The sequence below is a fragment of the Urocampus carinirostris genome, chromosome 7, assembly GCF_059441175.1.
Source record: "Urocampus carinirostris isolate Australia breed hairy pipefish chromosome 7, RoL_Ucar_1.0, whole genome shotgun sequence".
In the NCBI taxonomy this organism is placed as follows: domain Eukaryota; kingdom Metazoa; phylum Chordata; class Actinopteri; order Syngnathiformes; family Syngnathidae; genus Urocampus; species Urocampus carinirostris.
This window is the reverse complement of record NC_142355.1, coordinates 13453335-13464444: the sequence shown is the minus strand read 5'-3', so window position 1 is coordinate 13464444 and position 11110 is coordinate 13453335. Positions and strand designations below refer to the sequence as shown.

Below are 11110 nucleotides of genomic sequence, written 5' to 3'. Positions count from 1 at the left end.
TTTCGCATATGGAGTCCATAAAGTCTGCGGTTGACGGTTGCACGCATGCGCAGTTCACCACCGGGAGCGTGTGTAGTTGTTATTGATAGGAATCCCGTCTTTTTGGAGGACTGGCTTTTTCAGCTCAGCTCATTAAAGAGAGCCGGTTTTTTTGGCTACCAATCGGCTCTTCAGATTTTTTTGCTGCTTTAATCTACATATTACCCATTATTAAGATATTTTGTGCACAATTTAAAAAAAAATGTTTTAAATAAAGCAAAATTAATTATAATGAAATAAAAGTCAAGTGGCGTTTATTTGTACAGCCCATAGTCACAAGGAGTCTCAAAGGGCTGCACAGACCAGAGATTATTGCAAACCTCAGACTATTATTACACCCTCCCCTGATCTAAAACCTACAAAGGACAATGAAAAACCCCAAAACCTTAACATGAGAAAAGTGAAGAAACCTTGAGAAGGGACCGCATATGAGGTAATCCCCCTTCCAGGATGACCAGGCTGCAATGGATGTTGCATTAAACAACAAAATTAAAAATGAAATGCAGAATAATTAAATTAGCGAAATGGCAGAGCATTCCACAGCACAGGGAGCCGAATGGAGATCGCTCTTGAACCTGCGGATCTCTTCTTGGGTCTTGGAATCACGAGTAGACCAGCATTTTCAGAGCGAAGCGCAACAAAATAACAACAAAATGAAATAAAAAAGGAGGAGAACAGAAGAAAAAAAGCAAGAAAAAGAAGAAAACAAGAGGAAAAAGGAAGAAAAAAGACAAGAGGTCTCCCTTTGATTGGCATGCAGTATTACCAATAATGATGGAAGGTGCAAATAAACAATTAATAATCTTTTTAAAAAAACACATCATTCTATTCAATAAGAATAACACTTATTTTTCCACTCTACAGTGAACATTTAAATATAAACTTAACTTTTTTTCATCCTAAGCAACGATAAAGTCAAGCAACACAGAAAACCTGAAAAACACACCAGACAACAAAAATGTAAATACAAAATAACGACTTTTAGGTGCAACAACAAATAAACCAAGAATTATAAGATTCAACTTTACATATTTAAAGTTCAAAGAAGCTTATCGTGAAACCAAGATCCCTGAAAAACACGGGAAATATAAATGTAAATATTTACCAAACTACAAAAAATATTACAAAATGTAAAATAATTGTAACTTATACATGCAGAACAAATCAAACAACACAAAATCCACGGAGAAAATATATCGTTTACCAATCACGATTGAAAAAAAAAGGCGTCTTGAAGGGTTCATTGGTTGGGAGACAGGTCCTGCTCTTTACTTCCAAGAGCCGGCTGAGAGAACCTCTACGTTCGCGAGCGACACGTCACTATAGTACAGTATTATTGTTTGTGAATGGGGGTGGCGTGTGGGGGAAATGGGGCGTGGGGTTGAGGGGGTGCTGGTATTTTGGGTGTACAGTCACAAGAGCAGGAGCGACTCCCCGGAGCCAGGAAGTAGGCTGTCTGGATGCCTTCACGGTCATACGGAAATGGGACCTTCAACCGACACCAACTAAAATGACGTACTCCTCTTTTTCTGATCTCACATTTTTAAAGACTGTCGACAACTGTGTGCGTCTTGAAGACAATTTCCAACTCTTACAAATAATGTTGGGGTCACGAGATGCAAGTAAAGGTCTCTAACAAAAAGAATGCGTTTATTGGTGAGCCATAAAAGAAGTTGGCAGCTTCAATATTTCAAGTTTGTGTACGGAGGAGTCGTTCGTGAACGAAACTATGAGCCGGCACTTTGTAGTAAGCGAAGAAAGCCGGCTTCCCACCAATAAGGAGCTGGCTCCCTTTCGATACGCCCTCTCTTTCTTTGCTACCCCTCTCTTTCTCTCTCTCTCTAACTCTCTCTTGCTTTCTAACACTTTTTCCCTCTCGTTTTTCTCTGTTTTTTCTCTTTCTCCCCCCTCTCTCTTTACCTATTTCTCTCCCTCTTTCTTCTATCTCTCTCTCACACACCTGCCCCCCCCCGCTCTCTCTCTCTCTTTATCTATCTATCTATCTATCTATCTATCTATCTATCTATCTATCTATCTATCTATCTATCTATCTATCTATCTATCTATCTATCTATCTATCTATCTATCTATCTATCTATCTATCTATCTATCTATCTATCTATCTATCTATCTATCTATCTATCTATCTATCTATCTATCTATCTATATATCTATCTATCTATCCTTCTCACACTCTTTTCTCTTGTTTTCCCTCTATCTTTTGTTTTCCCCCCCTCTTTCTCTCTATTTACCTATTTCTTTCTTTCTTTCTTTCTTTCTCCCATCTCTGTCTCTGTCTTCCCCTCCCTCTCTATTTCTCTAGCTCTCTCTATCTTTGTCACACTCGTTCTCTCTTGTTTTATCTTTATTCCTCTCTGTCTCTCTCTCTCCCTGTCTCTCTCTATTTGTCTATTTATCTCTCTCTTCCTCCCCATATCTTTATTTGTTTCTCTGTCTCTATTTCGCCCACCCCTCTCCCTCTCTTTCCCTCTCTCTTGTTCTTATTGTTTCACTCTCTTCCCCCTTTTTTCTCTCGTTTGGCGCTCATGACTGATCAATCTGAGTGACGTCATGTGTCATTTACAATTTGAAAAGGCCTAAATCGGGTAAAACTTTAATGTGAAATAAAACAACAAAGGGTATTTTAATATGGTAGCAATATACATTTTTAAAATCAATTAATCCAACGCATAATGTTTCATTACTATTAGTTAAGTGAAAAATAAAAAACAAAATTTAAAAACCCGTTTGGGAGTCGAAAAATTTGACTCTTTTCAGTGAGCCGAGCCAAAAAAGCCTGTTCTCAGAAGAGCCGAAATTCCTATTAAAATAAGTTAGGCCAGACCCACAGAGGAAGGAGCGTTTGAAAGTTGCAGGTAGAGAGAGGGAGAGAGAGAGAGAGAGAGAGAGAGATAAGGACAGAGAGGGAGACAGAGGAGAGAGAGAGAGAGAGAGAGAGAGAGAGAGAGAGAGAGAGAGAGAGAGAGAGAGAGAGAGAGAGAGAGAGAGAGAGAGAGAGAGAGAAAGAGAGAGACTGGTTCAAATTGATCTACGTGGGTCATTTAATAGCACGCACTCGGAGGTAAAAAGAAGGGCGCCATTTGGCTTTTTAAATATATTAGTCGCACTCGTGAAAAGCGGAATTATCATTTCTCCACACGAGAAGGACGCAAGGCGACTCTCATACGGAAGAGAAGTGAGTCGAAAGACTCGAAGAAAACCAAGCAAAAGTTTCACTACCAGGGCTTTTTCTGAGTGGATGTCGAGGAGGGAACGCGGGCGGAAAGTGACGAAGAATCCCCAAGGAGAAAGATGCCGAGGGTAGTTCCAGACCAGAGGAGCAAGTTTGAAAACGAGGAGTTTTTCCGCAAGTTGAGCAGGGAGTGTGAGGTGAGCGGAAATGAACACACACTCATACAAAAACTGGCTATTTTATTCATTTCAAACAACAATTCCGATGATCTACCATTATAAGGGACATTTAACGTAATACCTGTCAACCCGTGTCAAATGTTCCCCTTATTAATGCTAGCCATTTCCTTATTAAGCGATAATAAACCTTACATACACAACGCAGCACCCGTTTACTCACTGTTACAGACCTACTATGAAGAAAACACGTGTAATCAAGCTTATTTTATTTTCCCAATAAACAATTGTTTCAGCATCTTACTTAGTTGTTTCCCTACTTGCATTAAATTCAGTGTCGCTTATTTTACGTAGCAGTGTAGGATTTTCGGAGAATTTCTGTTGTTGTACATATGGTTTTACTCCGTAACAAACTGTCACAATTTAGTTTAATTTGCACCAAAGATATCAGTTCTCATTGTCTTAATATACGCAATGACTTTGCCCTTCTGCTACCAAAATTGGCAAGACGAGATCAGTTAACCAAAAGACAGGTTGCATTTTTTTAAATTCCCCCCCTCCAAAAATTTTTATACGGCTTACACAATTCGAAATAATATAAAAAACCTATAAAATACGGGGAAAACTTATAAATTGACAGGTACGTTTGCATACCTGTCAAGCTCCAGGGCTCCATGCCCTTACAAATTGTCGTATTTTCCCTTACAAAATACAAAATAATCTTACACCATATTTTTTTTTTCAAACGTTTTTCTTTATGTAGTTTAACATATTGTACATGTGTTTCGTTTTATCACATATATTGTTAATTAACATTTTGTTGTGAGATCCTGTGTTGCTCAACATGAATGAGGTTTATTATTAAAAAAAGTTCTAAAATTAAGTAGCTTGGATGTTCACTGTAGAAAGAAAAAATACATGCAAATATAATTAAGTAGAATAATACATTTACTTATTCAAATTGTGAATTCATTTTCTGCATTAAATTATTGTTGGTAATATACTGATTAAAGGGATAACCACAAACCTGTCTTTTTTCATTTTCTCATTTTATACTTCCTTTTTTTTCTTAACTTCTTTATACAACATAATAATTCGTAATATAATGCAACAAAGCAAGTGAGCCGTTTGAGAGCTGGCTCTCTTTAAGGAGTTGACCAGAAAAAGCCGGTTCTCCAAAAAGAGACGGACTTCCTTTCACTACATCAAACCGCTGGCTTCGTTTGCCACGAAAAAAAACGATACCGAGATAGAGGCTTCCACAGCGAACTCGTTTGACTTGATTGATTTGCCGTTTCGTGATAGTCGGGGTATACCGGATGGTACCCATACTTGACAAATTTGCGTTTTCCCGTACAGATTTTCTTGTAAGTTGTACATGTCTTAAAATGGATAATAAACGTATTTTGTACGGCAAAACCGTACTGGTTGACAGGTATGCGTTTGTAACAAGTCGGTTGATGTACCATTATACATTACATTTACAGTAATAATTGCGGTTTGCACATGAGAAAAACAAAATTTTGTGCCCATGCTGTTATATTGTGAATTTCCATATCCATGCTGGAATATTCGCCTGTATTATAAAATTCCATTTGAAATCAAAATCCTTTTGAGTTGTCTTCATTAAAGGTCACTGTTGTCTGCCTATCTGAAAGTGTCGCCCTGCGTTGTAAATAAAGCTGTAACTATTTTAAGTCGACACGTCACTGACTAATGAAACGATTATACGAATAATGTTTTTTTTCCTTAAATTTCGCATGGAGTTGATTTAATCATTTGCCAAGTAATAACAACCACAAGAAAAAATGGTACAATAAAATTTTATATTTCATTGAAGATACTGCAGATACGTACATAAATTAATTAAAAATTTACAATCTAAACCTAATGAGGCACCGTGTTCAGGCAATAGAGACATAAGTCCACAAATAAACCTCAGTCCATTTTTAGGGGCAGGCAAATTAATCGTAAATTACAATAAAGTAATGTAAAATATCCCTGTTTAGGGAAGAACAGGCTTATTAGCAGCAGTAGAACAGTAAATAAAACTAATATTATGTGTATTTTGTGAAATACATTCAGTGGTGAACTGCACAGTCTGTAACAAAAGACTAACAATTCCCGGCAGTTTGAAATCAAGCGGTTTAAACAGCTGACATTTGTCTTTTATGATATTTTAAAATTTGATCTTAAGTCTGCATGCATTTATTTTTGAAATGCGTTTCTCACAGACAGAGACACTATTGTAAATGCGAAAGAAATTTGTTGCCAAGATTGTCAAAATCCCTCTGACTTGCTTCAGATAAAATACACCGGCTTCAGGGACAGACCTCACGAGGAGAGACAAGCCCGTTTCCAGAATGCCTGCAGAGACGGACGTTCAGAAGTTGTAAGTAGTATATCTTCAAATTCAACATTAAATCCGTTCTAGTTTTCATAATTTCACCAGATGTGAGAAACACTTCCTGCAATAGCATTTAACCCAATAAACACGTGATTCCCCCAGACAAATTACAGTGGCGTCACACAAAACATGTGTTTAAATCAAATTAAAAGAATTGAAAAAAAAAGTTGGACTGCAACTGTAAAAAAAGGATAGGTGCAATGACACTCCAGACTAATGTGCGATGTAGTATTATGAGAATGGGAAGTTTTGGGGCTGTTTTAACTTTTGAGCGTTAGGAAGTAGACAGACTTTTATAGGTTTGTGGGGTTTCTTTCATCAGTAATTTACCAGAATCTAAAATACTTTGTCTTCTTTTTGAGAAAGTACGTTAGTATTGTTGACCAAAATAATTGAATTAACCCCTCAACGTTCCTGAGGCCCGCCGGTGGGCCGCCAGACTATAGATAAACAAAGTTGTGTCTTCACAATGTCACCAGTCACTGAAATATGTCATGCCACATATCATTGGAAAGCATAAACTCTTGGGATTCAAGATGCGATTATACTCATTAAAATATACTCTACTCATCATAGAAACCTCACAGTCAGTCTGAAACAAGATACCCGAAAACTTTAAAGCCCGTATAACTCACCAACAGTCATGTATTATTCCACTTGTGAAACAATACCCCGCAAACATGATTTAGTTATATTCACAAGAGTCCGTTGAATCCAACAGTTTAGAATATTGATTCCAAAACACATGATAACGACGACAGATAAAAAAAATCCGCCTAAAAGCATTCCTGCATCGTTTGACAATAATTGAAGTAAACCATCTTTTTGGCTCTATAACTCTTTTTTAAAAATAAACACACTTGTCAGAGGACTTCAGATATAGCCGTTTGCATCTGACCTTGATTGACACCACTCTTGGCCAATTACAAGCCTTTTTTCACAGTCCTTAGTGTCATGAACCGGAACAGGATCGGGACCCAAATGGGTGACGTTTTTCACATAAGCCTTTTATTTTAAGGGAAATGGGGAGTCATGCACTTGAGGCAGCAGTCTGGCGTGGAATGATAGTAAGCCGGAGGCCGACGAGATTGATACCAAATGCCCGAGCAGATATCGGACGGATGGGGTCGATACTGGACAGGACCGGACAGACAGGATTGATATCAAAACAGGATATCAAAATTAACAGGACAAACTAGACGGAATGAAACTGGAAACCGATATTAAACAACGGGACCGACAGGATTGATATCAAAACAGGATATCAAAATTAAACTGGACAAACTAGACGCGAACAAAACTGGAAACCGATATTAAACAGGACAAAATAAACGGGAACGATACCGGACAGGGAATACCAACAGGAAACAGGACCGGGTCAAAACCCACGTCTTGTGGGGCAGAGGTACGTTGACGGACTGACCAAGGGAGACTGAGAGCACTGAGCTTAAATAGACAGAAAGCCAGTCTGTCAACGAGCCACAGCTGGCGCCACACGGGCGGGGCCAATTGGGCGCCATGGCAACCGTGACACTTAGCCTGTGACAACTGATAAAGGCCTGTGTAGGAAAAAACGTCATGACCTACTTCTGCTTCAAAAATCTTTAGCCAAAAGTGACCAATTCAAACGGTGATTGACACATTGGTTATCCAATGAAATTCTCAACATAAATTTACGTAATTTTACGGTCTGTATGGAAATCAGAGCCGAAAATTAAAGTGCGCAGATGTAACTTGGACCAATTTTTATGCACCATTTTTACGCGTGAGTGTGCACAATTATGGATTGACTTCTGGAAAGAGAAATGTTGCTTTTTTTTCCCCTTTTTTAACAAATGCACGGTTGATAAACTCTAGAAGGGATTAAAGATAAGTGAATGAAAACAATTATTGGGAAAAAACCCTCAATCATTGTTGTGTAATTAAATCTTACAATCATAATTTAATTGTGAGCCTCCAAAAAAACCTCCAGCTAAGGCACACTTTTAAGCCATTAATTTACAGTCCGACACACGTGAGAATTGTTTCTCTATCATGTGGTGCCAGGGCTTTTTTGACACCCCTGTTCTAGATAATAAAATAATCAAATATCAAATTGGAAGGGGCAGCACGGCGGCGCAGTGGTTAGCGCGTGTGCGGCACAGTTTTAAGGTCTTGGAAACCTCCTGTGTGGGTTCAAATCCAGCTACCGGACTTCTTGTGCGGAGTTTGTATGTTCTCCCCGTGCTTGCGTGGGTTTCCTCCGGGCACTCCGGTTTCCTCCCACATTCCAAAGACATGCGTTTCAGGTGGATTGGCCGGTCCAAATTGTCCCTAGGTGTGAATGAGCGAGTGAGTTGTCTGTTCCTGTGTGCCCTGCAATTGGCTGGCAACCAGTTCAGGGTGTCCCCCTGCCCACTGCCCGATGATTGCTGGGATGGGCTCCAGCACCCCCGCGACCCTACTGAGGATAAGCGGTGCAGCTAATGAGATGAGATGAGATCAAATTGGAAGTACTAAATCAAATAGTTTGGGATGATTTTTTTCAACTCACTTGTATAAAAATAGGTATTTTATTGTAAGCGCTCTTAGCCATACTCTAAAATATTGTGAAATTTGGCAGAAAGACGCTAAGTATTTTTACATCTCGTTTGAGCAGGCAGTCAAAACGCCTGTCTAACTACAGTACATCTTTCCCCGTCTGCGGCGTTGTCTAGCTGTCTGTCCTTGCTATATTTTCAAGCTTTTTAATTGCTGTAGGAATTGGTGGCTGCAGTATTAATATGTCGACAGCAACTGTGACATCATGCGGCAGATTTATTGTGTCTGTATCTGAAGACCTCCAGCTATTTTCACAGCACGCTCTGTGCCAACAATGACTAGACAGAAACACCTCGACCTGACTCCAAGTACAGTAAAATTCGGAGTATAAGGTGCACCTGATTACAAGCTACATGGGCCAACATTGAAACATGAGATGTTTACAAAGAAAGCCGGTAGTGTACACAGAAAGAGTTTTAATAGTTTACGGTACCTTAAACCCTTAACGTTCTGATGGCCCGCCGGTGGAGTGCTGGACTTTTGATAATCAAATATGCGTCTGTACGATGTCACCAGTCACTGAAATATGTCATGCCACATATCATTAGAAGGTAAAAAGTCTTGGGATTCAAGATATGTTGACCATTCCAAAATATACTAATCACAGAAACATCACAATCAGTCTGAACCAAGATACAGTGGAACCTCGGTTCTCGACCATAATCCGTTCCAGAACCCTGTTCGAAAACCGATTTGTTCAATCACCGAAATCGTTTTTCCCATTAAAAGTAATGTAAAATCGTATTAATCCGTTCCAACACCCTGAATGTTTACCATGAACGTAAACATGAAGCTGGCTAATCGTACGTTCGCGTTAGCGTAATCTTCCGTACGAAAGATTATGCTAACATGAATGTGTAAAAATAAAAAAAAAGGATAAAGAAAAGAATTATGAATAGGAATTCTTACCTTTGTGGTGGACGGTGGGGAGAGAAAAATCGTCAAAAGTTTTTCAACCTCTTCCAAAACTTGCTGCAGTTGCTTGCTTATAGCGCTAACTTCCTTAGCCGCATCACTCGATTTCACAGCCTCCTTATTCTTTAGTATTGTACTGATCGTAGATTTAGCCATGCTGTATTCACTAGCAAGATCAGACACTCGCCCACCTCCTTCATATTTATAGGGATCAGAATTTTCCGCGGATCCGCGGATTTCCGCTGTTTTTGAACCCCAAAGGTCATTCCCGTAAATCGTCTAAATTCGATGAGAAAATATTTTGGGGGGGTGAGGTATGATACGTGACTGTTTCATCACCCCAAGTTAGCAGTTAGAGATCGCGAGAAAAATCGGCAAAAAGAAGCGCAGCGCATTAGATCTATAACACACAACAAATAGATCGACTCCTACCATTGGTCGATAGGTTCGCTGATAACCAATCAGCGGAGCTTTTGTTCAGAGCATTGGCTTTCTCAAACATGGCGCTCCTTCCGGTCTTTTCAAACGGTGAAATGAGTGTTTGAAAAAGTAAATATGAAAATACTAAGAAAAGAAGACGAGGCTTTTGTCTCCGAGATTGATAAAGGAATCAAGAATAAATTTAAGTGGTCGTGGCTGGAGAAGACTGTCACAGACTGACATGTATTTTCTTTAAGCATGTTCAGTTTGTGCATTCTATTTTCAAATTAATGATGAATGGTTATTAATGTATATATTTTCATATATATTGTTGATTAGTAGCTAAATACAAGGTCCATCTTCATCATCAAAACACAACAACAATGGTGATGGTTGTAACATTGTAATCCCCCAATTGTTTTAAGTATCTTAAAACTGAAAAAAATACATGGTTTCTGTTTTGTTGGATTTAATTCATTCTAGTGCAATTTTCACATAGCAAATAAGATAAATGCCGTTGGCTTCGGGTGGGTTTGCCCCCCTGAGCCCCTCACCGGGCTCCGCCCTGGACCTGGCCGGGGCCTGCGGCCCCTGGACCCTGGCTATTTCAGCTGAAAATGAAAATCTCCATTCTGATCCCTGTATTTAGCTATTATGTCTTTCTTAAAGGCAATAGTTGTACGAACTTTTTTCACCTGTCCCGCTTGCACCGACCTTCGGAGGCATAATTAGGGGCTAAAACACCCGTTACCCCGCTCAGCATCGCACCCTAGCGTACCGGCGTTCGAACTCCGAATTTTTGACCGAACAGCGAAGCAAGAATTTCTCGATTTTTTTGGTCGAACACCGATTTGTTCGAACTGAGAGGCGTTCGAAAACCGAGGTTCCACAAGTAACTCACCAGTACGATCCCTCTGGCTTCAACTTCTTTGAATGTTTGCGAAAATGGTTTGGTTACAGCAAAGACAATCCATCTAAACCAACCATATACACTCTTGACTCAAACACACACAAAAATGCCTACAGCTAAATAGGAATATGCCTGAAACATTTCTGCTTCAATATCAATATCCCAATAAACTTTTGAGTGAAACGTTACGCGTTTGGGTCTATCATTTGTTCTGGCTCTGACAGAAATCATCAATTGCTATAAAACAGGCTTGGCAGTTTGTTTAAATTTGTCTCAAATTTTTTGGTGTGTTTCAATTGTACATGTCTCTTTCTCCACCCTGCCACCACCCTTGTCCCCTCCATTTTCCCTTCTCTTGTTTCTGACTTCCTTCTACCACCTCCTCCTTTGTCTTTCTTGTCTTGCAGCTTTTGCTTCCCTCCTTTTTTTGGGTGCAGTAGTAGGCAGCAAATTACTGTCAGATGGTTGTA

General features: G+C 39.3%; 1 protein-coding gene across 1 annotated transcript in view; it reads left to right on the top strand.

The window, feature by feature from the left end:
* The first annotated feature begins 3073 nt into the window (after positions 1-3073).
* cbfb (core-binding factor subunit beta) overlaps positions 3074-11110 on the top strand; it is a 31873-nt gene continuing 23836 nt past the window's right edge. Inside the window, exons 1-2 of the mRNA XM_088339795.1 lie at positions 3074-3429; positions 5714-5800. Coding sequence (XP_088195921.1) covers positions 3352-3429; positions 5714-5800 — 165 coding nt within the window. The 5' untranslated portion in view covers positions 3074-3351. The remainder of the gene's footprint in view (positions 3430-5713; positions 5801-11110) is intronic.